Raw genomic sequence first — 27,337 nt, 5'->3', positions numbered from 1 at the left:
AACACCCAAGCGATTTATTACCATTCCTACTGGATGCACTAGCTGACATCAAGGGAGAATGCGGCGCCGCTAAGCATTTTAAACTGTTAAACAAAAGAATGGAATAGAGCAGAAGTAAAAGTTCTCCTCCCACAGAGAGTTCCTCACATGTTCGGATGAAGTGAATTAAAATTGACACTGAGAAAAATCTAATTGAACCAGAGACAACAAAACACTCTTCTCTATAGAAGCTAAAAACCCCAGTGGAATTGCTCAGGTTAACATAGTGCATTTTAAAACAACAATAGTTTTATATCCCATGATCTGCAAACACAAAAGGAAAGCTCTGGTTTAAAATTGATAGCATTAAATGGAGATGAAAATGGTAAGAGCAAGGAAATGGGAGTCAGAGCTCCTAGGTCTAATACACACTTGCTTTCTAATCCACGGCATATAACAGCCGCTCTGTGTGGTGTATTGAAATCATGCTAAAATTACAAGCTATCACACTTCAGTTTTGAAGAGTTTCCTGGTCCTGCTTGCAGGCTACGGTGTTCTGTAGGGCAGTGTGTGTTGAAAGACAGTTCTGCAGAGAGCCAGCCTAAAGTACGGAGGACTGAGTTGTGCCTCTGAGTTTTAAGGAGCAGCCTGCTTTTTTTCTCTCTGTTTTTGGGTTTTTAATTCTAAGTTTTTATTTAACTTCTCTGTGTATATGCCATGAAAATAACACTCTAATTCCCCATCAGTCCCATTAAATAGATGGGGAAACTAACATAGGTGGTGTTAGTATTAATAAGTATTTGTGCAAGTAAAGTCCTTTGAGAGCCAGGGATGTAAGTGAGGGAGGCAGTGTAACCCAGGTGATAAGGCAATGGATCAGGAGAGACAGGGGTTCTTTTTCCGTTCTCAATCACTGTGTAACCTTGGGGAAGTCCGTCCACCTCCCCATGCCTCACTTTGCCTGTCTGTAAAATGGAGATAATGATACATACCTTTGTGAAGCATTATGAGATCTATGGATAACACCGCTAAGTATTATTATGGTGATTATTTATGCTAAAAGTACTAAAGTCATTATTATTAAAGCACAAAGAATCTTCATATTTAGACTTGGCAGAATTGGATTTTTCTTTTTAATTTTGAGGATAAAATCAATATTTATTTCTAAGCATTACAGTAGAACCTCTGAGTTACAAACACCTTGGGTATGGCGGTTGTTCGTAACTCTGAAACGTTTATAACTGAACAAAAACGTTATGGTTGTTCTATCAATATTACAAGTGAACATTGACTTAATATATCTTTGAAACTTTATTATGCATAATGCTGCTTTCCCTTTTTTTTTATAGTTTACGCTAACACAGTATTGTACAGTATTTGCTTTTTATTTTATTTTTTTGGTCTCTGCTGCTGCCTGATTATGTACTTCTGGTTCTAAATGAGGTGTGTGGTTGACTGGTCAGTTCATAACTCTCGTGCTCATAACTCTGAGATTTTACTGTATTTTCTATTTTTATCAATTTAAATGTTCACAGTTGCAGGAAATTATGGAAGGGTCAAAAATAATTATTTAATGACAGTAGATGTTGAGATTCAAAAAGCTAAAGCTTTATAACTGTTAAAACACATGTCAAAACGTACAAAGTAAATAGCCTTAAATCAAACTCTACTAAGTTGTCAAGTAGCATTTTTCTTACTTTGCCTCTCTGTAAATTTCGATTATCACCCATGGAAATATTTTTTCATTTGTTTGTGTGTATACGTTGAAATTGATGGTTACTAACATTTACCAATAAAAATCTAATCCTTCCAAATCTACTCATATTATACATTACATGAATCAACCATACACTACCATACAGTTCACTCATTGGGCAGCTCCCTGAATGTGAAATTGGAAGCCTAACATCTTGATCTACTAAAACTGTTCAATTATTCTTTGAAATATAAATTCACCCAAATTCAGTTAGGCAAATAAGAGACATGGCTTATTATATATAAGCATCTCCCTCAGCAGCTCATTTTATTCTTCTAAAGGAGTGTGTGATAGCCACTATTTCTGAGTGTATTTTAAATTAAAACCACAGTGTAGTAGAGAATGGAGTTTCCCTCTCTTTCCAAATAATAATGAATTTATGCATCTGCAGAGTGAGAGTCTGCCATGTCCAACTTAAAACTGTGTGCTCATGGGCATAGATTAGACAGTAATTAGGCACAGTGAAAACCCCAAAAGATCTACTGGAAACATTCAGCTTTAATGTAGGCACCAGCTTTTCTCAAAGTGTTTTTTATAAAAGATTAGAAAGACCTAGATTCTTTAAAATGCCTCATTTTCTGAGCGGGATAACTCGGAATTAGTATGAGATAAGCAGCCATACCCCTATAGGTCGCTGCTTTGAAGTCAGTCCAACCAGCTTGTTGTCGAAAGGCAGACCATAGGAAGTTATTTGCTGGCCTCTGTGAAATAAGCGGATGGTTCTTGATTGGTTGGTAGGTAGGAGTTTGGGGGGTCGATGGAGGTCCTAGTGTTGTGAATGCCATTCTTATGGTACAAAGGCTTAGACATTATAGATATAGAGGCTCCATACAGTCTGAAGTACAGGCTCACTATTATTCTATAACACACTTTTTTTTTGTCCACTGAACATTTCTCAATATTTTCTTCCCCAGAGTCCAATGCCCAGCCAGACAGTGTAAAGATGACAATCTGGTCTCCACATCCTTCACAAATTTTGCTATTATGATGTTATGAGTGAATGACTCTCAGTGTTAGAGATAAAAATGAGAGATTTTAAAATTTGTGTTGCTAACAATACCTTAGATTATTACAGTTGAAATACATTTAAAAACATAGGTCTCACGCTTGAACATCTAAGTTTTATTCATGAGTATTACATTATGTCCTACGTCCCTTATTTCCATTGACTAACTCAGATAAGATGCTTGCATCATCAGGGATTTATTACGCTTGTCACAAATTACAGAATCATAGAAATGTAGGGCTGGAAGGGATCTCGAGATGTGACCAAGTCCAGCTCCCTGCGCTGAGAGAGGACCAAGTAAACCTAGAGCATCCCTGACAGGTGCTTGTGCAACTTGTTCTTAAAAATCTCCAATAATGGGGATTCTACAACCTCCCTTGGAAGCCCATTCCAGAGAATAATTACCTTTATAGTTACAAATTAGCAGCCGTGTTAGTCTGTATCCGTAAAAAGAATACAGACTAACACGGCTGCTACTCTGAAACCTGTCATTATGCAAGGCACTGCATTTAGCCGTATGGAGTGGAAATCCATCAACCTCATGAAATTTAAGTACTCCTGTTCTTTTTATAGTTACAAAGTTCTTCCTAAAAGCTAATCTAAATCTCCCTTGCTGCAGATTAAGACCATTACTTCTTGTCCTACCTTCAATGGACATGGAGAACAATTGATCTCCATCCTCTTTATACCAGCCCGTAACATATTTGAAGACTTATCTGCCTCAGCCTTCTCTTCTCAAGACTAAACATGCCCAGCCTTTTTTAACCTTTTCTCATAGGTCAGGTTTTTAAAAACTTTTTTTTAAAATCATTTTTGTTGCTCTCCTCTGGACTCTCTCCAATTTGTCCACATCTTTCCTAAAGTGTGGTGCCCAGAACTGGACAATACTCCAGTTGAGGCTCCATTAGGTGCTGAGTAGAGCAGGACAATTACCTCCTGTGTCTTGCATACAACACTCTTGTTAATACATCCCAGAATTATATTAGCCTTTTTTTGTAAGTGTATCACACTGTTGACTCATATGCAATCTGTGATCCACTATAACCCCCAGATCCTTTTCAGCAGTACTACCACCTAGCCAGTTATTCCCCATTTTGTAGCTGTGCATTTGATTTTTTCCTTCCTAAGTGAAGTATTTTGCACTTATCTTTATTGAATTTTATCTTGTTGCATTCAGACCAATTCTCCAATCTGTCAAGTCATTTTGAATTCTAATCCTGTTCTCCAACATGCTTGCAACCCCTCCCAGCTTGGTGTCATCTGCAGATTTTATAAGCATACTCTCCACTCCATTATCCAAGTCATTAATGAAAATATTGAATAGAAGTGGACCCAGGACTAACCTCTATGGGACCGTACTTGATATGCTCTCCCAGTTTGACTGCAAACCACTGATTACTACTCTTTAGGTACAGTCTTTCAACCAGTTGTGCACCCACCTTATAGTAATTTTATCTAGAGCACATTTCCCTGGTTGGCTGATGAGAATGTTAGGTGGGACCTTGTCAAAAGTATTACTAAACATCAAGATATGTAGACTTGTCTACTCAGCCAGTAATGCTGTCAAAGAAGGGAATTAGGTTGGTTTGGCATGATTGGTTTTTGACAAATCCATGCTGGCTATATCTTATAACTATCATCATTGAGGTGCTCACAAATTGATTGTTTAATAATTTGTTCCTGTACCTTTCCAGGTAAGACGGTGAGGCTGACTGGTCTAAAATTCTCTGGATCCTCTTAGTACCCATCTTTAAAAATGGGAACAATGTTTTCCCTTCTCCAGTCCTCTGGAACCTCACCCATGCTCCATGAGTTCTCGAAAATAATTGCTAATGGTTCCAAGATTGTTTCATCCACTTCCTTACATATCCTAGGATGAATATCATCAGGCCCTGTCGACTTGCCTTTATGGATATTTTTGCATTTTATTCAACTTGGAAAATGAAACTAGACTGGTTGTTTTCATTCTTGTTTATATACAATTTCATATTTCTAGTCTTGTGCCCTATATGATGATGATAACTATTCTGTGTGTTTCCAACAGTGCAGGGCAATGCATATATTAAATATATATGTTCACAGGGTTATCCTTTTACATTTATGAAAACATTTCTAATCATATTTGATTTTGTAAAGATATTACAAAATACTCCACAAATAAATGTTGGTCTTAATTACTTGACAAGATCTGTTCTAACTTCAAAGAGGATACTATTTATCTACTCAGTTTTCTTGATCAATATCAGTGCAATATGCTTTTTTCTCCCCAGAGCAATCTCAGTTGGGAGAAACGATCGTTTTAACATTTTAACTCTTCTCCCCCATTACCCTGCAATTGATTTGAAAGGTAATCTGCAAAGAATTTTTAAAAGAGGCTTTGTGCCCATTTTCTTTTCTTTATAATAAATAAAATACTGAATTTCTGATTTCTTTTCTCCTCAGAAATATTCGGAGTGTTAAGTCTGACTTTCCCTACTTTTCCTGGGCTTACTGGAGGTCTCAGATATAGATTGGGATCTATCTCATCCTTGAATTGAAAAGGCAGGGGCAATGATCCCTTAACATAACCTTCCTTTCTCCCAAGTGTTTCTTAGAGGTTAGAATTAAACAGTTGTTAACAAAAATCAAAGTTGCAAACTGTCTGACTGTTGCAGACTTGGCTGACCCCTTCAAGGAGAGATGAACCTCATCCCCACCTGTGACAAGATCAGCTCACCTTCCCAAGTGATGAAAATGGAGACTGTCATGTGACCAGTGGGTCATGGAACTCAATCAGGCCTAGGGTATATATATATATATATAAAAAAAGAGGCCTGTGCAAAGCCTGGGGAAGAGGCCTATGAAGAAGGCAGAGAGGTTCTTGGGTCCTCTCCAGGGTGAGAAGGCTAAACTCCTGGCAAGAAGTCCTGGGAGTCACTGCTGGGCGAGCATGAAGACAGACCCGCAGGGGGGATGGGTTGTGGCAGCCTGAGAATGGGCTGAAGGCTTTTTGTTTTGTTTTGAATTCCATTTATACCATGCTGTTGGCAGGACTTAATACATAGGACTCCAGTAGGGAAATCTTGTTTTGACTATCTTGGTCTGTGGTGTGGAGTGCTGAAGGTGTCCTGTGGGCCAGTGAAACTGAAGCAGGTTACTCTGCAGAGCCACCCCAGGCTTTGAGGAGGTGCTCCGGAGGTGGCTGACGTGGTTACCTTGACTAAAAATCCCTTCTCTTCTAAGGGCTGGTCAACACACAGTTTTTCTACCAATTTAACCCTGCTGTGTTAGAAACCAATACAGTTAAATGGGTGCAATCCTTTAGTGTGGATGCAGGTAAAGGTGCTTTTATCAGTATAGCCTATTTTGGGAGATTCCGGGAAAGTTTTCAATCAATGTAGTTAAATCAGTACTAAAATAGTGTAGACAAGCTTGTGCAAACAAGCTGTTCTTTCCCTCTCTTGAGATGTATTCTTCTTTTGTGTTATGGTAGCACCTAGGAGCCCAAGTCCTGGACCAGGACTCCATTGTGCTAGGAGCTGTACAAACACAGAATGAAAAGGTTATTAAAGTGTTGCTTCTCCACTCATCCAGAGATATACAAGGAGAACAAGAGCTAAATTTCAAATTTCTAAAAACAAGAAGAAAACATCTTTCCAGGCCTCCTCCACACACACAGCAGCAAAAAAAGGAAAAGTCCTCTTTTGCCCACCATACCCCTTTACGGGTCATTTTAAATAACTCTCATTTTACAACATCTTCATGAGCTGTGCTCACCAATGAAGTTGTCTCTGACTGGCAGTGGGCTTTGGGGGTTGGTTCTGATGCGGTTCCTTCTTTTGCAATAAACCATGACTGGATTTTACGATGAGGCAGATTCATGCAGACAAGTTCACAGTCACGTATGTGATGGGAAATTAGCCTCATCTGCCCCCACACCTCCAACCAATGCAAAAATATCATGGGTCTCAAGAAGGCTCAGACATTCACCAAGCCGAATGCAGCTCACCAAGTGTCAGCTGGGCCCACAAAGGGCTTGCCATTCTATCCTGTTAGCTGCTTGAGTGAGGAAACCTTACCTTACCTGGTACCTGGGGGCAGTGCTCACGTTACGTGCTGCTCTGTGTATCAGAAGCAGCACTCTGAAATACTGGTGGAAGGAATAACTTTCTTGAGGAATATTCACTGATTCCCCTGGTGGAAGAACATCCTACTCTCTGCATGGAGGGAAAGGGGCAGAGTTTGGTTTAAACACTCTTTTTTTGCCTACTGTTTCTCTGTCTTAGAATCATAGAATCATAGGACTGGAAGGGACCTCGAGGGATCATCTAGTCCAGTCCCCTGCACTCAAGGCAGGACTAAGTATTATCTAGACCATTCCTGACAGGTGTTGTCCAACCTGCTTTTAAAAATTCCTAAGTCTATGCTGTATCATCCCAGGGTTTAATATTAATGGAAAGAGCGTATCTATTTCTAGCCTCACTATGCACTTCAGCACATTGCAAAACTTCCATCAGATTCCCCTATAACCTTTAATGTCCCAAAAGCCAAGTACAGTCCTGAATTTTTCTCTTCTCCACCTTCTTGTCAGTCAACCCTCCAAGCCCCTTTCAAGTTAACCCTTGTAGACCTTGCACCATATCTTAACCCTTCCAGACATGTTATGATTCATGCTACTCTCCTTTGGACTACTGCCCTTCATGTTTTTCTATAGAATGGTTCTAAATATTAGGAATAGTAGTTAAAACATGATCTTTAAAAAGTGTTACAGTATTTCCTTTTAAATTGTGTTCTGTGCTTTGCTTGCTCAATGCCTCTTTGACCACAGTCATACAATGCATCATGCTAGTCCTTTCATGGCTCTAGCTTTTATGACTCCTTAAAATCCTTCTCCTGCTCTTTAATCAGAATGTATTAGTTTAACATAGACTATGACTCAAATCTCAAATTTATTCTTGTTATTCTTGGGTCATTTTATCCAGGCAGACTTCTTCATATCTGCTCTCTTTCTCCACGTTATTTGCTGGTTCTTCCCCCCATCCAATCCATTTTGTATTATCCAAGAACTTGGATAATGTTAGTGGTACTTTCTTCAAAGTCATTTACATACAGAGTGAAAAAAATATTGATCTCCAATACCAATCCCTGTGGTTCTCCAATCTTCATCCCCTTTTTCCCTGACCCATAACCTTTCCCTGTTCAAATCTGCCCTCGATCACATAACCGGTTGCTTTCTCCATTTGAAAACAGCCCCTTCTCTGCTTTGCTAGCAACTTTGTGTATTAGTCTCCTGTTTGACACTGTGTGAACTGCCCCTGGGAAATCTAAGTAGATTATATACACAATTTCACACCTGTCCACTTTCTGAGAAACCTCTTTGAAAACTCCAGCAGATTTGTCAAATAAGAATTACCTTTTTTGAAATCAGCTCACATCTGTACTATATTTTATATTGTCGTGTATATCCCATGCATAAGTCTGGAGTGAATGCTCTTTAAGTTTTAGAAACTGAGCATCCAAGAGTCAGAAATGCCAGTGTCGCGGTTGAAAATGCAACCTTAACTCTGCCCCCTTCTACTTGTGCCTAAAAACAAGATATCTTTTTATAGCATTATAAATTGGCATTTAATATATTATGAAATAGAAGTGTTTGCCTTTAAAAAACACCATTACCACACTGTGTAGAATAGTTGTTTCCTATAGGTATAAAAAGTTAACTTTTAAATGGTGGTCACTACAATTTCTTATACAATGCTACATAGAATAAAGTTACAGTACTATAAACAAAGTCTGAAGCCTGGAGTTTATTTAACTCTCAATGAGGTCTACAAACCATGCACACACGCACACACATGGCATCATTTAAGTTTGTAGAACTTACAATCTGTGGCATTTATTAGCTCAAGGGTACTACGGATAGCTCTATCTAGCATTAGCAGAACACATTAGAGCTGATAGCTAAAAGCTATTCCATAGACAGAGCATGTGGTATTAGACTACAGGGGAGTTATGGATAGGGAACAGGATACTTTTGGCCAAATCAAGACGCTACAGTGCTGGAGAGGGGATCAGGTGCACCACTACACAGGTTCCTCAGGAGTTTGCATGCTTGCAGAAGCCAGGTGCAATCACACCACCTTCGGGGGCACTGGAGTGGAGCATTCTCACTGGCAGCCAATGACACCTGTTAGCCGTAGACTGCTTGCTTAGCTTCTCTGTGTCTGAGCAGCACACAGTAGAGGTGTATTTATGGGAGGAGCATGGTGACATATCTGGGCACCCCCTTGTGCATGCCCCCTTTGGGCCATGCGGCCTGGGCTCCTCTTTTGCTCTGCCAGAGCGCAGATTGATAGCTAATGGGTGCACTGGGGAAGGAGGGAGAAGGGATGGCCCCTTTGTTCTTTATCCCGCTCAGACTCATGCATCTGCATCAGATTGGCAATAATTTAGCTCTTAGATAACAAAGAATGACAAATAGTTTTTGTACACGGCATGCTTTACTCATCCATCTCCCCACACCTGCACTCTTGTGTTATCAAAACCCACTGCCTGCCAATAGACTCAAACTACCATGTGAAGTAGGATAATACACAGCACCAGCCTTTTACTAGAGCACCTTACTCACTACGAGGCAGCCTCTCTGCTTTCCAGAATATTCCTCTCCTCAGTTAAGGTGGATTTAACCTAGAGAGTTCTAAGTAAATTCTGAGTCCCTGTCCCCCCACCCATCATATTCCAGAGGAAAAATGTAGTTCTGTCCAGCTTGTCTCTATTCTCGAGCAGCAAGGTAATGGCATAAAGGAAATTTTGAAAAGGAGAGGAAGAAGGGAAATCTTCACCACATCTTACTTTGATCTGTAAAGGGTTGTGTCCATTTGTAGTGTTATAAAAATGCTCATTAATAAAAATGATAAGAAGTAGGGCATCTTTCCATCAAATATAAAGTACATGAAGTGCAAATACTTCATCAGGGAACAGATACGTTTGTTCTGCCTAAATTTTGAATCCACTTGCATATGATAAGTTCAAAAGTTTAACTCAATCTTATTAACTCTCCATAGAACATTTTATATTTTTACTCTCTGAATTTCTCTTGTGGTGGAAAGCAACACATGGGTGAGTATAAGCTACAGGAGGAAAAAAAGGGTCATGTAGTCAAATGTTATGAACTCTTCAAGCCCCCAGAATAATATGGAGAGGTGCAAACCCTTCAAATACTCCATCAGATTGGCACCTAAAGAAGGAACATCATGATCCCAAGCACTACAGCGGAGCTACCCCTGGGACAGAAGACATCAGCTGATTAACAATGCTTCACAAGAGGTTGAGGACAGAGAGTAGGGCTGAACATAATTTAAATCCAACTGAAGATATGAGAGAAATTTAGGTTAGTGGAATGTAGACAACCCTTGCTCTTTTAAAAAGTCCCATGGGATCTTTAATGGCCACAAGTGGTTAAGATGTAGCTTCTACATCTCATCTAATGAGAGCGCAATATGTACTCTAAAAGAGAAATAGGTACTTCTCTAAAGTGCGTAAAGTGCTGTCTTTCTACCGATCTCCTCCAACTTCAGCTATGTAGAATTTGCAAGCGGAACAAAAAGCTAGGAGATGAGTGAACTAGGACATTCATGGTTAGAGGGTACAGAAGGCCGTCTTAATGACAGCAGAGGAGAAAGAATCAGCGTTTGATTATTTTTGACAGAGTTGTAAAAGGCTCAGATTGCAGCCTGACAAACAGCTCATCAGAGAGATCCTATGCCCAAACCAGAGAAGTCTCTTTGGCCAAGCTAACAGAAATATGGGCCCTAGTCTAGCAGGAGTGAAGGCTTTCTAAAACCAAACACTATTCAACATTTAGATTCAGAATGCTTAAAAACAGGTACTAATGCCAATGAGCATTTGCACTTTTGCAATTCGCATGCTGAAGAATGTAAAGAAGGAATCTCTTGATCTTGCCATGTCATGATGCTGCTGTATATGACACAAAGCCATGACCTTGCAATGCAAAACAGGGAGTTGTTCTATTGCCATCACAAGCTAAACTTACAAAACATGTTATCCCATAAAACTCTAGGGAATCCCAAGAAATTCTGGGTAGCCAGCAACCCTTATTCCAACCCATCTATCTCAAATAAGAATTGGTTCGAGTGGTTGAGTAGGCACTGATTTCGTATACCCCTCAGAAACCTCTCAGAATAAACAATAAACTCTGTCCCTGCTTCTAAAATGGGGCAAAGTGTTTGTCGTGTGTTGTTGACACTGACAATATTAGAAACAGCCTTCAGTAAAGAGAGATTTTTTTCTGGTTATAACGCATATTTTTCTAATCTTCACTCAGGCAAACAGAAACTGTTGTATAACTGGGTTAAGAAAATCGAGGTCTTGTTCCTAGAGGAGAGGTGCCCAACCAGAAGCTGAAGAGGTGTCTACAGCACTCTCGCTGGCAGTCCCAGCAGAGCAAGGATTGAATGGGCTTGGGGCCATATTTCCATATGCCAGAGTTTCTACAGGCAGAGCTCACTGGTGGGGCAGCTTGCTGCTGTATCACCAGAATTTAAGTCTGCAGGTTTGTCTGGCTTTTTCTGGGACGAAACTCACTCAATATTTCAAAAAAAATGTAGTGGCACATAATTCTCCTGCTCCCCTGGCTGAGAACAGCCAAAAGAAAGACCAGCATTCTAGAGAAGCAATTGGTTGAGAGGGACTAATAAACTCTTGACAATTAGTCTATGAAGCCTTTTCATACCTTCAACTTGCCTGACAGACCCGTATTGAACAATGGGAAACGTCAGAGAAATGGGCTTCTTCAGTCTCACTACAATGCCATCCTCACTTCATTTGCTGCTTAGTGGGGAAGCTTTTCTGAGAGTCAGGAATCAGCTCTTTCAATAAAGCCAGCCTCAAAGTCCAGCATTTTGGTGATTTAGACTAAGCAGGAGTTTGCTCATCCATAGCAGAATGGGCTGCAGTAAATCCAGTTGCCTGACCTCTTAATACTGTCTTCTATCCAGCGTGAGAGAAAAAGATACATAGTGAGAAAACTCTGCTACCATAGTAGGGGTCTATGCACTAAGATACTTCATCTTCCGTTTGCTTAGAGAATATGTAAAGCCAAGGGTGGGAGAACGGCACCAATGCTGCAAGAAGAAAATGCCTTCAGTTTTATGGGCACCAATCAAAGCTGCAGTTTCAATGCTAGAACTTGAATTCTATTAGTCGCATAAATTGTATGCTACGAACTCTTCCTATATGCCTACCTGATGCCTGGTGAGCAGATGTAATCTATGTAGGGTATCCGCAAAAGCACCAGTGTGGTACTCTAGAAAATATACAAGGACAGATTAAGTTGTCCTGATGAGTTATCAGGGATGGGGAGCAGCAAGGAAAAAGGTCAAAGAGAGCGGACCCTGTTACACCTATCAGTACCATAGCCGCAGGAGAGAAGAGAACATTCTGACCCAGCACAGACAGGTGAGCTTGCTACAAGACATGGGAACATCCAAAATTTTGGATCCTGACTCAGAGGATAGTGATCACCTCCAGCTGAATGGGAATCTTTACAGTCTTGGTCCGTTAATCAACTGCTGGCCTACAAAATCCCTTTCTGAGGTTCTCTCCAGAATGTGCGTTTTAAAGGTGTGGTCAGAAGAAACGAAGGATGAAAAATATCAAGTATTGCCAGGTCAGGAACAGGCATGGGTGCACATCTGGAGGGATCCAATGCCTGAAGGCTAACACTCATTATTTGTAACACTGCTAAAAATTTAGCACACACATTCTGGAGAAGATCAGAAAATGCCAAAAATATTAAACATAAAATTAAGGGGATTTTATCTGAGGAAAAGTATTCTGTGACACACAGATGGATACACAAAGTATTTACATTTTATGTTTCATATATAAACACATATGCATGCATATACATATCTAGCTATAGATACCTATATACATACTCCGAGAAATATAGAGGTAAGGATAAATATATTACATGTACATCAAAAATGAAGACAAAGGCAAGCTATCTTTTGGATAAGTAACCGCAACTGAGTCAGTCCCTAATGTGACCGCAGGAGAGAAATCGGAAATCTGGAAATGAGGCAGGACTTCTTTTATTGCCTCCAGAGAGGTGATGTAGTAAGAGCCCAGCACTGCGCTCTCTCCTCCTAAAGCCCTCAAATTATTCCCACCTGTGGTGCTGAGAGAGTAAGTGAAAGGAAGTGGAACATTATATTTTTCACGAGCTAATCCAAGGAAACTGACCGCTCAGGTTTCCATTTCTTTCGGCAATAATAATTTACACTAGGGCTGCACTCTTTTGTTATTTTTTGTGCAGCCGGAATGGTCTCTTCAAGATAACAGATATTTAAACTGCAATTTACGAAGAGGAGGTAGCCAGTAATCTATAGGTATTCAGAAATTCTCGTCTCTTAGGTCTCTGGCTGGCTCAATACAGTATGCTTCAAAAACAGACATCCCTTAGGAAATCCTGAAGGCATGTACGAGAGTTTTGAAACAGAAAGTAAACAAACACAATCCTACTACTGTACCTTTGCTTTGGGGTGGGTTCTGACTCCTGTCTCGGAGAACATTAATCTGGTAGACAGCTCCATAAGGCTCAAAAAGTTCTTTTAGCTCTTTTTCCGACCATGAACGTGGGATTTGTCCAACAAACATCTTAATGGCATCTGGGTCTGGTTGGTCTGAGTGATCCAAAGCTCCATTCATCTTGTTAGCTGTGCCGTTACTAAAAAGTGCAACAAAGAGATAAAAATAATAGGCATAGTTAGGAGACTGAGCATTTTTGATGTATAATAGATGCAGAAAAAGATGTCAACAGGGCACAATGGGGAAAAAACTGTGCTTAATTAACAGTATAAATGTTACGAACAAAAGCAATGCAAAAACGGCATTACATTTTTCATTGAGACTGGTTTTCACTGCAGGCTGCTGCTTAATACGGTTATATCAGAAAAGAGCTGGAAAATACAAGCCACGAGCCAGTACTTTTGCATCTTAAAGTGAAGGATAATTATGAATAAGTGGAGATTTCTATATACGGCTGCTGTAAACAGCACCAAACCAGCTACTGGCAGAAATAAGGCTGTGCCTGATTTGTGTGTGTGTGTGTGTGTGTGTGTGTGTGTATGCGCGTGTGTTTTGTAATAAGTCACATGAAAGGAATATGAAATGCTCGGCAATCTGTCAGATGACTAATGCAAGATGCCAGCGATGAATTTGCAGATTGTGTGAAGCATCCATGTGTGCATCAAATTAGGATAATATTGCCTAGAATGGAAAACACTCCAGCTATGCGGCTGGTTGCTGCCGATTAGTTGCCTACACTTTTAAAAAGGGAATGGGTGCACCCTGGAACAAAGAGCACAATTCAGAAGGGGAAGACGGCTACAGAATTGCCTGCTTTGTTCAGAAAATGAAAATACTGCTTCAAAAAGTTTAGCGCCATGTAAATAACATTACATGTTTCAAATCGTTCACACCCCATAAATTCCCTACCCTATCTAATTTCCAGATGTGCATTTACGTTTGAAACAACTATGCATTTTGAAAAAAAAATATTTTATTCTCGCTGATAATTTTGAACTTCTTGGAGTAGGAAAATTGCATATCACAGAGTACAACTTTTCCTGAATGTTAGGAAAACAAATTATTTTATGTACCAAATAAAGGTAAAATGCATAAAACTCAAGTCACCACTGGTAATTAACACTAATCGTTTCAAAACTCTTTTCTTGGACCAAGATTTCCTATAGTAACTAGTAGTGATTTTGGGTGACCAATTGGACACACCTTAAAGCGACCTGGTTTTCAGAAAGTGCTGAGCACCCATCCTCTGAAACTCAGGCCTCTTTAAGGCATGTCAAAAGTTGATCAGCTAAAAATTGAGGCACCTAGAATTCCCCATCACTTTTGAAAACCTTGGCTTTGGATCATAGGTTCTCTAGCTGATACCTGCCCAGAAGAGAACACCCATATCACTCAAGGGCTGGAGAATGCACAAAGACCAAGCCATACATTTTACCGTTTGTTTGTTTATTTATTTTTTTAAAGCTCTGCATAATTTCCCTGCCTTAGGGCTAAGACAAATTATTCAGTTTTTGGTAGTTCGCTTCCTCTGAAGCATAGTGCACCTGGATACATTAATATGCCCATATTAACTTTTGAACTTTTCCTAGATATTGAAGGGAGGAGAAAAAGTTACATGAAAAGCACATTTCAAAACTGATGATGAAAAGTTCCATCATCAGTTTTGTCAAGTGTCTTTAACGTGGCTTAATGGGCAATAGAATAAATTTCACTCACTTATTAACCTTCAATGACTCATCTCTTTCCTGAATTACTACAGGAGAAAAACCTGCAAGTCTCTTCTCAGGCAAAATTCCTATGGATTCTAGTAGGATTTTGGCCTAAATAAGGGACAAAAGGATTTTGCTCATCCCTTTCTATTGTCTTTAATGTACAAATATTCTTGCCCATCTTACATCCCTTCTTAGTTTCAAAGCTCTTTCACTGATCACAAGAACTCTAATGTGGCTCTTCAGATATTTGTGGGATCATTACCATCACCCATCCATTTCAGCATAATGAACGAGAGAGAAATAATGCAGCAGAAAAACAAAGGTCCTAATCCTGCAAGTTGCTTCATGCAAGCAGCCTTCCCCACCCATGCAGAGGCTCACTGACTCCCCTGGGATTTCATGTGACACTAGGGTGACCAGATGTCCCGATTTTATAGGGACAGTCCTGATTTTTGGATCTTTTTCTTATATAGGCTCATATTACCCACATACTCTGTCCCGATTTTTCACACTTGCTGACTGGTCACCCTATGTGACGCAGAGGTTCACCCATGCACAGCAGCTTGTAAGTTTGGGGCTTCAATACTTTACTTATCAGAGTTAGATGTAGGGATCGCTCAATGAAATTCTATGGCCAATATTATGCAGCGGGTCAAACCTAATGATCATAATGATCCCTTCTGGCCTTGAGAACTGAGGAACCATATTTCACACTTACATAGTGCCTTTCCTTTGAAAGTAAAAAAAAAAAAACAAAAAAAAACAAAAACCAAAACATCTGATCTATTCAGAGGAGATTTTCGAAGACATTAATGGCTATTAGACACCAAACTCCCCATCATTTAGATTCAGGCACTTAATTGCCATTTGAGCCTTTGGAAACCTCCCCTTATGTATTTCATACCATTTTAGAAACATTGACTAGCTAAATTCTGCAATGTACCCTTTGCTTTGATAGCCTTTATACTGGTTCATATATTTTGGTTAGGAAGCAAGCCAAGATTACTTGCACTTTGATTTCTTCCTTATTTATGTTAATGTGCAATATTTTAGGAACATTAACAAACATAATTCATTATTAAAAGTTCTATTCTCTACTCCTTTACTCCTCCAGTCTGTACATTCAACATATACACACACAGGTATAGGGTCAAAATTATGCCACAAATTGCACTTGATGTGGGATAACAAGTGTACATATTGGTAGACTTGTTCTGGGTAGGAGGAAAAAACAATGGCAATGTGATGGCACCACTCTGTTTCTAACTAATGAAACAAGTGAAACCAACCTTTAGAAAACACATCAACACAAATAAACAAAATCAGTGTTCATTCCAATGAATCCCTGTCATCATTATGGGCCTGATTCAGCAAAGCCCTTAGTGTATGATTAAATCCATCCCAATTCAACAAAGCAGCTAAGCACTTGCTTAACTTTAATGGAATTTAAGGGGGATTAAATTAAGCATGTTCTTAAGTGCTTTACTGATTTTGTGTTTAAATTTCAGCCCTTGCTGAAGTGCTTTGCTGAATCAGGACCTAAGTGAATAACTGAATGATGGAATTTAAAACTCTTGGGTTTTTATTCTTGGTTTGCCACTGACTCACTGCATTATCTTGGGCAAGTGACTCAAACCTTTCTGTGACAATTTCTACCCTTTTCAACACCTGTGCAAGCCCATTGACAGCAGGTGGATGAAGGAAGAACAAAATTTGTCCTTGTCCACGTAAACGTGCGCAACTGTTCAATGGGTTTATAATATTTTCCTATTTGCAACAGTGGTGTTGGGCGTAAAAGTATATTGACACCAATAGAAAAAGGGGGTAGGCAAATTATAGCCACATAAATAGAATGCGTTTCTGTGGGCATACATTGGCTACTCTTTGAAGCTGTAGAATGCCTCCTTGTAGGTTTGGAGCTCTCTCACTTGCCACTGAGTTCAATGAGAGTTGAGGCTAACACATCCCTTGGGCCCACAATCTATTTTAGGGTTTTACAATTGTGCCCATCACCGTAGGAGGCTAACGCATTAGGATCATTCATAAAGATAAATCAACTGGAAAAAAATAGGGAGGGGAAGAACTGTTTTTCATTAATCCAATTCCTACGGTTTACTCCGAGCATACGCTGAGAATCACAATCCTACAAACACCTGCATTAAGCTTCAGCTATCACATTGTCTGTTTGGGGAAATAAGTAATGTTCTTTTGAGTAGGATATGGTGAAGATGATGAGATGAATGGCATAATCTCCAAGCAACCCCCCAAAAAACTAAAAAAGGAAACCCCAACTAAAGGAGGAAAACCCCCTATGCCCTTAACTTTCTCTTGCCTAGAAAATATTTTGTATTAGGCTGAGACTTGTTAGTCATCAATGAGAAGGAGACGTTTTGTCACTTGGCTTTGCTGATACACTGGAACTCAGTGGAAGTGGCTCTCTCCCATCTCATCCCCTTACTCAGGAAATAACAAGGAAAAAAAGAGAAACCACACACGAAACTTTATTTCCAAGAGGAAACAAACCAATACATTGGAAAGCTTAAGGCCTCTACTATTTCTTGAAAGTGTGAACACAAAAGGGAGCTGTGTCTAGGGGACACTAATGAGAGCAGAATCCCATGACAATTACTGTCAGTACCCAGATGATGATATATCGAAAAGAAAATTTAGGTTATGCGACCAGCTGCCTCTGCGCTGCAGTAAGCCTCCCTCTATGGCCAATTTAGTCCACTGGACTCACGGGTGACCCAGCACGTTATCCTAATCACTGACAAGGTGTCATCTATATTGTGGAGAGCAGCCTGAGGGCAGAGATTAAGCCAGTGAGTGGCTGACTGCTTATGGTTGCTGCCAGGGCATCCTTTCTCTCAATTTGTGCCAATTTTCCTTCTAATAACCTACCTATTGTTCCATCATTTCAGGAAGCTGACAGGGCCACTCTTTGAGGAGTGATGGATTGTTTTGCTATTACTTACATTTACTAGCAGCACCCCATTCTTGTTTTTAATCCCAGCAAATCTACTGGGAGTGAATTTATTACTAATTAGAGATGGGCCCTGGAACCACAGTGTTTGGGTCTGGATCTTGAGATTCCAGGCCAGACTCATTTCCTTTCACAACAAGCCAATCGTTCAACAGTCAGTGGTAGTGACCAAAATAGCTTCGATTCAGGCCCATTTCTTGGCCTGATGTGAACCTTTCTGACAGTATTATTTTGGTTAGCTCCTCTCCCCATTCCAAGCCTCACCCGACTCCAATTATTTTAATGTTTTGTCCAGATTTGCCTTTCCTTCTATGATCCAGTGCTACAAAACATGGGCTTAACTGTAAACAAATGATTAAGTGCCCCCACCCCCCGCTTAACAGTATTAATGCCCTATTGACGTAGAAAGGCTCGGAAATGTATAAGGAAAAAATAGGCTGCAGGTGAACGAACTATTAAATCCATCTTAATACAGAGGCACTTTAGTTTCATAGTAGTAAATATTTAGTGCCCGTAGGCCCCAACTGGGATTGGGGACCAATTGGGTTGGGTTCTGGGCATGCACCCAATCCCTGCCCTCAAATCCTTATAGTGTTAAAGCTGATGTGCTGAACATATAAATTACAGTATTATCGTAGGTTTAGAAGCCCTTTTACCTGGAAGGATTACAAGGTGCTTTACAAACTTGCCATATGCAGGAACGTCTTCATCCTCGGGTGACATGCAACAGTGGCATAACACCACACAGCACTACCACATAGCAGTTTAGGCCAGAAAGTAAAGAACAATATCATATCCAATTGAAACTGTGAGGGGTGGGGGAGTTTATAGATGCAGAATGTAATTACCCAAATTGGATTTTGGCCAGGACACCAAGGGACACCGCCACGTGCCCAATAAAATAAAAAAGTGCCTTTGGGTTTTTAATAACCACACTTGATCAGGACAATGTGTCATGGAAAAGATGGCCCCTCCAGTAGCTTATTGTCCCATAAGCACTTCCCTGGAGCAGTTGTTTAAAACTGACTCAGAGAGAAGAATGCTTCTTTGCAAATCATCGCCATCTCTTGGTGTAACACCCTGTGCTCTCCTTAGCAGAACTCCTATAAACCACTATGTTTCATTATTCTAATTAAATTAAGTTCCATATGTATCCATAAAAGCGACTGCTGAAAAGATTTGACACCACAGCTCGTTAACACAACAGCGCACTGCAGGGCTTTCAATCCAGTGAATGCAATCATATTGTACATGAGTAATACAAGACGTATAATGCCCCTCTCTGCTTTGCAACTCCATTCATGCTGCCCTGGTGCTTGTATAACAAACTGGTATTTACATAGAATTGCAAGCTAGCCAGAAGCTGGGAATGGACGATAGGGGATGGATCACTTGATGATCACCTGTTCTGTTCATTCCTTCTGGGGCACCTGGCATTGGCCACTGTCGGAAGACAGGATACTGGGCTAGATGGACCAATGGTCTGACCCAGTATGGCCCTTCTTATGTTGTCACTATCTTCTGCATATCAAGGGCAGTTGGAACTTCACAGCAACGCAGTAGGGAGAGAACTCTCATCCCTTCAGCCCCCAAATCATTGACCCTTACTCATTCTGTTAACAGATTATGGCTTATGACAAACAGCTGAGCGGTTCTGACTCCATCCAGTAGTCAATGGCACATACACAAACTATGATATTAACTATTTTGATTGCAATTTTAACTCCAGGCGTGCAATGCTCTGGGTGAGCCAGTTGATTACAATATTATGTTTTCCTTGCAAATGTCTAATAATAAGCAAGTAATAAGCAATGAACAATAAATGCAAAGATATTTTTCACAGATGCCTTCATGGTTTGCAGAACATATTTGCAGCCATGTGAGTGCTTTAGAAAGACAATAGATGAGGGAATCCCTTTTACCGGGCCCGCAAATAGTTCAAAGTTCAAAAATGTAATTATTCCCAAATAATTCATTTCTTCAGCACCAGAAGCTGGGCTCTGCCAACCCCTGATCTATTTGCTAAATCTCTGGCTATGTAATATCACGCAAACCACTGTGACCAGTTGCTGTAATAGATGTTCTCTTGTTTCATCACTGAATCCAAATTTAGCATATGCAATGCCAGGCTTGAATATACATTATTATTATAGGAGCAGCTGAAGAGAAAAGGAAAATCCCAATAATCTCTGTCAATTGGACTTTAACTATTCAACTTGCTGTACATATTGGAGCAAATACGATCCTTTATTATGGGGATTTACAGCGTCATAAATTGGCTCTAGGAGTTCTACTGCCCAAGACAAACCTGTAAATGTCTGCCCCTACCAAATTACAGTCACCCATGCAGTTACTGGATGTTTAATTGCCCCAGGCCATCAGCTGCTTAGCCAGCCCTGCTTATGTGTCTAGTCAAAACCGATTGATTTAAGGCCATGATTTCAGATTGAACTCTGAATGCCTTGTACTTTTGTCAAGTCAAACTACAGAGTAACTTTATGTTAATGTAATATTTTTGGAGAGTGACTGTTTCCTAAATTGTGCAGTCAAGTAACAATATTCCTGCAACCTTTGTGCATTTGCTGCATCAAACTTAAAAAAAAAAGCTATGTTCAAATCAATGAATAAAATCAGAGAAACCTGTCGATCTTAACTCTTCCAGTTAACTGTGCCCGCACATTCTCTCTTAGAACAACTTGTAATGATTTATGGATGCATACATACTATACACAAACACCTAATTCACATCTTACCCACATATATGCAGCATGGGGAATAAAATATATGCCTTTCAGTTCCGACAGACATAGGCTTCTACTTAGTAAGTTTATAACATAGCTTTGCTAGCTCAGCCAATAGCAGAAACAACTACACCTCTACCCCTATATAACGCTGTCCTCGGGTGCCAAAAAATCTTTCCGAGTTATAGGTGAAACCGCGTTATATCGAACTTGCTTTGATCTGCTGGAGTGAGCAGCCCCCCGGAGCACTGCTTTACCACGTTATATCCGAATTCGTGTTATATCGGGGTAGAGGTGTATATATACACACAACTGACCATATGTATCAACCTAGACAGGGTACCAGCTCCTTCTGTTTAAGTGTTTAATGGTCTAGTCCTCTAAAATGGATTTTCAAAGGAGCCTAGAGATTTGGGTGTTTAACACCCTTAGGGTTTTTTTTTTTTTTTAAATCCTAGTCTATATATCATACAGCTATAGCTAAAGGAAAAGCTTAGAGTTCAGGTTGCAGAGCCCTGTGCTTTAGAAGCTGAAGGTTCAGAGTTCTGCTCCTTGATGTTTAGTGTGTGTAGATAGCTGATTACCATTATAACTGTGACTGTATGTATGTATGTAAATGTATCCAATGGCTGTGGAGCACTTAACACATATCTTTAATTACTGACTGCCTTATTCTACCTTGCAGAGAGAAGTGATTCACATACACATAAAGCCATGACATAACAACGTCCATTGTGGGAGCTTTACATTTGAATGTTCTTTACTTTCTGTTGACCTACTCAAAGACAGTTGCTTGCAAATATATTTGTCTCTGTGTTTTTCAATTGGACATTCTAGTTCTAAGGATACCAAGGTCTGTAAAAACCACTAACTTTATTCTTCTTCAAATCCTTTCTCAGAACGCACCTCTGCCACAATAAAACACTGGCAGCTGACCACACCTAGGATGGTGGTGAACAATGAACATTGCTTACTGTACACTTGTTTGTTTCTCTCCTTCACATCTTTTCCAGTTGCGTCTTCACATGGGATTGTAAACTGTTTGGGGGCAGAGACCATGTCTTTGTTGCTTAAGAGCTTATATCATGTCTAGCATGAACAATGAGGCCCAACAAAGGACTCTAGTTACTACAGCAATTCAGATAATCGGTGCAAGAGCTCATGTAGTTCTGCAGCCATAATTATGCACTTGGAACACTGGTTTACATATTTTTTAAAAATGTAACTGATTTTGAGGTAGCTGACCACTTAATATTAATGAAAATGATTACTAATGTTGTGCTTTCCTAATTAGACACTTTTTACAATGAAGTGTATGTCTTTTCTGCGCGACAGGAGACATTTATTGGTGTTAACAGGTTTTTTTTTTTTTTTTAAATTTGATTACACCAAAATGCTCACACACTTGTGACACGCCGGCAATTGAATTAGAATAGTGCCATGCGCTTAAAATTCAGATCACGTAGGAGCATCTGTTTTCTTGTCAACAACCTCAGCCTCTCCACAGATTCTAAACACTTATTGCTAAACATTTACTCAGTTCTTACTCAGTTCCTTGCTTCCTTGGCTCAAAAGTCTTCAGACACCAAATATGAAAGGCTTTTTTTGTTTTTAATGTTTTAAAAGGGGATAACTAACAACGTGCCAATTTTAGTGAGTTGTCTTTCCAGAATGGCATTTATCCACATGTTATTCTGAGGTTTACAAGGATTTTCTTAGTTGTAAATGGGACACAATGTCCAAGAGAGGGAAAAACATTTGTTTTGAAAAACAGTACCAGCTCCCTAGCAGAAAAGCCAAATGATTATTGCAGGAAGTACTTTAGACTAACAGGTTCCAAGACTGGCACAGACACACACATCCACCAGCTTACTGCTGAAGTTTACAAGACCCAAAATATTATTTTAATAGGGTCCAAATGCATATGTCAAAAAGGGAGAGGCCAACAACTCGCATCCGATATTGCCGCTTTATCCAAGTAGCTTTCTTAAAAATGGAATGGAAGATCACAGCACTGCTCATATTAAGGATTTAGCCAGTTGCATTTAGCTGTGCTTATTTATGTGAAATACCTGAAATAGTCAAAGCAAGTTGTGACATTCAATTTTCTTATTTTTAAAAATAATATACTATCAGGCCTTCCTTTGTCTCCCATACCCACTTTAGAAGTATCAATCAAAACAGAATTATTTCCCAAATGGTAATGTAATTGTAATTTCAAGTGGATGAGCATCATTATATCAAAATCCCCCTCAGCTGATTTTTTTTTAAAGTAAAGTAATTTCTTCATTTTTTTGACACCACATCTGGCACGTAGAATACAGATGATCATTTGTTTATATATCTGTCTAACGGCCTTTTCCAAACATAGCCAGATGGAGCCTTTCAAAATCAAATTAATTTCAGATTAATTCACTCTGGACCCACTCCAGTTTCATGACTCTATGCTTTGAGGCACTATCTAAATTGATTTAGAGTCATGAACTTAAAGAGCTCAAGTCCTTAGGTATAAGAAAAAAAAATAGTACAAGATCTTTCTTGCATACTAAAAGGAAAAAAAAATCCAGCAATCAGAGGTTACTGCGGTTTCCAAAAAAAATTCTTTACAGTGTCATAATCAGCCATAAAGAATTTCATATTTAATCCAAAAAATGACAGTGAAATTTACATCTTCTGTGCTCTAATATCTCTTGATGAGTCCAATAAAATTATTCAACCTAATTCAACACCAGAATCAAAGATGTGGTAAACTTTTGCAATAAACAGCTGTCACAATAAGAGAGCAGACAGGTAATATTAAAAATCTCTAATGCAACAGATTTATCTAAGGAACTATAAAAAATGTAGCCTGCAAATATATCGGGCTTGCATGCTGTCAATCGCTATGGATGCCTTTATTATCTCACTTGTTTCAATTGCAATTTGGGTTTCCATGGAGATGTAACAGTCAATTCTGGAAAATTATAAGATAAATGTCAGGCAGTGATAACGCTGTTAATGAAGCTTCATTGACAAGCAGCACTATGCTTGCAATAATAGGCATAATTCTATTAGCATATGTATAACCTGTCCAGGAAAAAAATATAACAGGGGGAGAGAATATTAAAAAAATAAAAGTGCGTGTGTAACTATCTTTATTTGAAATGAAACTCTACAGTGAATTCCCAATGAATAGGAAAGATATTGGCTCTAAATGTAATTGCTTAATTCCTTTTGAAATTCTCACACTCTGCTATCACTCCAAAAGATCACTTTGCTGACAGGCGCAGACACATTGTTGCGCAGTATGACACTTGTTTCCTTACAACATGTGGTTGGAATGATCTCTTTCACATGGCACTTAGGAGTGTGTTTTATAATGCATCAGTACAGCTGCTGAGAGTTGTTAGGCAGAAAGATGTGCACCTTGGAGGAAAATCCTCACTCCCATCCTCCACTAGTGCACCCCTCCCAGATTTGTGCGGCTAGTCCACCTTGATGCAGAGCTCAAAGAGTTTAACATGGCACTGTCTGGTGCGACAGAGACTCTGCCAACAAGGTGCTCAACGACTCAGAGCTGAAAAAGTGCTTTCTGGGATGGGGACTGAGCCCTTACTTTCCCTGCTGAGTTCAGGGCATGATTTGCAGCTGAGGGACGGCACCAGAAAATCAGAGTTTTAATTGAACAGGTTAATTATATGGAAATCTGGGTGGTGAGCTCAGGATGAGACAGGAAAAAGTTACAAGGCAGATACTCCAAGGCAGTGTGATCTAATGGAAAGACCCTGGATTTTGAATCAGGAGACCTGGGATATGTTCCCAGCTTTTCTCTCAGTGATCTGCTGTGTGTGACCTTGGGTAATTTGCTTCCGTTCCCTCTCCAACCTTTTGTCTGCCTGTTTAGATAGTAAACTCTTTGGGGTTAGGAAAGACTCTTAGTCTGTAAATAGTGCCCAGCTCGGTGGGTCCCTGCTCTCCATGCTCATGCTACTCAATGCTACTGTAATACAAACAAAAATGATGAAAATCAAATTCAGGGACTGGCTTGGTCCGCTGGGAGAGGAGGAGGAAATAGCATTTAAACAGAAAATTCCATAGCTCCAACTACCTCACGGACAGTAGGTAGGAAAATAAAGCCCCATTGCTTTTAGTTATTCACTCTTTGGGAGGTGCTCAGATACTGAAGTGGTGGATGCTGTTATAAAAGGTAGCTAAATTAGCCAGCGCTGTGCACAAGTTGGAAGAAATGTGGATCTTACAGTTTTTAAAAGAAGGGTGAGACTCGCCCCCCTCTCTCCTCTTCCATCTTTTTCCTATTTAATAATGAAAAACTTACTTGAATGATGCTGTTTCTGCATCACTGGTCAACAAAGAAAACAATGATAACTCCCATGTAAACAGGGAGATAAATAACTGGCCTAAGATTTCACAGGAGCAAATACAACCCAATTGTTTTGCTGTTCACTGCCATGATCTAACCACTGGACAACACTGTGCAGGAGGGAATCTTGATAACAGCTGAGAGATTATAGTGACTCGTTATATTATCACTAAATGAAATCATTTTCAAAAGCACTTCAGGGATGTGAAAAGAACAAGTTCCATTGTCTTTCAATGCGCTCCTAAATCCCCTGGGTGCTTACGAAAATTCCATCCTTAGGGATTGATTCTGCCAGTACTTTGAACAGTACATCATGCCATGAGTAGTCCCATTGATTTCAATGGAGTTTGCCTATGGAGGAAGGTACTACTCAAAGTGAAGAAGAGTGGCAGGATCAGGCCCTTGTAGAGTGCAAACACTGAGGGGTTTACCTTAACTCAGCTCATCTTCAGTAACTCACTGGGAGGTTATGCAAGTCTCAATGCCCAAGTAGGCAACCATGATAAATGGGTTACAGCTGGGAAGGCTTTCATCTGTGAACCTCAAACGGTGAGATTTACTGCTGCAATTTTTAACAACAACAATGCTTGATTCAAATTTGCAAGACAGAAGCAAACTATTTGTGCTCATGTTGAAGTGAGTCGCTCTGTTTCCATGATGCGTATGTTAAGAACTGCATGTTCTACTGCAATGTGTTTTCTAAACCCTTTGTAAAGGACTAGTTTTCATTAGGCTTTTGGGTTGCCAAAGTTTCATGTTTTTACAATTGTGAAAATGTTGGTCACAGAAGAAACAAGATGGCACAAAATTAGCCATCGAAGGATCTCAGCCTTTTAATGTAAACTGGAAGGTGTAGTTATTATGCTTGAAGTTGTGCTAGAGCATCTTTTATTTATCCTAATCTTGCAATTAAATTGTTTTACTCCACAGGACAATGTGGTTGCAACATTACTTTGAGGTTTGTGAAAAAACAAACACATACATCATTTTTTTTTAAATCAGCAACTGTCACTTTAAAGACATTTAAAAATGAACGCCTCACAAGAATTGGAGTATACCGCCATAAAAAACATATTACCATTAAAAAAAGCCCAGCAATCACGACCACCGCCCCCTAGTACCATTCCAAAATCATATGGCAGTGATTTAGGGAAACACTTTTGAGGTTAAAGTTAAACATCCATCTTTTGTTTTGTGTTTCCATGGTATTCTGTGCAAACGTATCCGTAGGAAAACATTAGAATGCAGCCATTTTGGAACTTTTGCCAATTGACAGGAAAATATGCCTGAAAATTTGACACTACTGTGTATTTTAAAGGTCACAGTAAATACTTGTAGCTGGGGGAATGTAAAAGGATGAGGTAACTTCCTCATTATATATTTTGTGGAAGAGCTTATCTTGATGGCTTATTGTTTACCGTAGTGGTTTTATTAGCAGCTGAAAAAGGATTCCAGTCCTGGTGGATAGTTTGACAGCTTTCCAGGAGAGAGACAGCTGAGAGGTGAGAGGGGGAAAACCAAAAAAGATGAGACTACATGATGGGCCTTTGTAGCCACCACAAAGTGCAAAGCCTTTCGGTTTAAATTTGCACTGGGTAACAGAAAAGATTTTTCAGTATTTGTAGATATGTTTTTCGGCTCACTGTAACTTGCTAACCTGTGGAAGCAATGAGTCCAGGGCTTCCATCAGCAGTTACATTATTGTGAGATGTGTTGTGATTTATAGGAATCACCATTCTTCAAGCCACAGTTTCAAGAGAGTAGAAAAGGCTAATTCGTGATGACAAGTCTTTGGAGAACTTGAGGCTTTATAACAACACTCGACTCTTACAGCACTTAAGCCTGTTATAAACATTACTTCTTACATCCCCCTCCCTCGATGTATTATGATCATCTCCATTTTACAGATGGAGAAACCGAGGCACTGAGCGGTAAAATAACTAGCCCAAGGATGTGAAGAAAAATTGTGGAAGAGCCAACAAGGCAAGCAAGGATTCCTGGCTCCCAAGCCCCTGCTCCAGCCATCGGAACGCAATGTGCAGAAAGGAATTCACCCAGCAGATGAGTGATTACTGTACCTAAACATTTTTTAAATTATTCAAGGCCCGATCCCGCAGAATTGAAATCCGTGGTCGTTTTGTTAGTGACTTAAAATGGAGCAGGATCAGAATGGCTAGAAAATGCTTTTGGCATTAGTCAGAGCTGTGTCAAGA

General features: G+C 39.7%; 1 protein-coding gene across 50 annotated transcripts in view; it reads right to left on the bottom strand.

The window, feature by feature from the left end:
* CELF2 (CUGBP Elav-like family member 2) overlaps window positions 1-27,337 on the bottom strand; it is a 777,520-nt gene that overhangs the window by 127,494 nt on the left and 622,689 nt on the right. For all 50 annotated transcript variants that reach the window (XM_065551657.1, XM_065551194.1, XM_065551355.1 and 47 more), the window contains one exon: window positions 13,271-13,467. In XM_065551657.1, the coding sequence (XP_065407729.1) occupies window positions 13,271-13,448 (178 nt within the window). In that variant the 5' untranslated portion in view covers window positions 13,449-13,467. The remainder of the gene's footprint in view (window positions 1-13,270; window positions 13,468-27,337) is intronic.

The sequence above is a fragment of the Chrysemys picta genome, chromosome 1, assembly GCF_011386835.1.
Source record: "Chrysemys picta bellii isolate R12L10 chromosome 1, ASM1138683v2, whole genome shotgun sequence".
NCBI classification, from domain to species: domain Eukaryota; kingdom Metazoa; phylum Chordata; order Testudines; family Emydidae; genus Chrysemys; species Chrysemys picta.
Note: the sequence above shows the minus strand (reverse complement) of the source record. Positions and strands in the feature narration are given on the sequence as shown.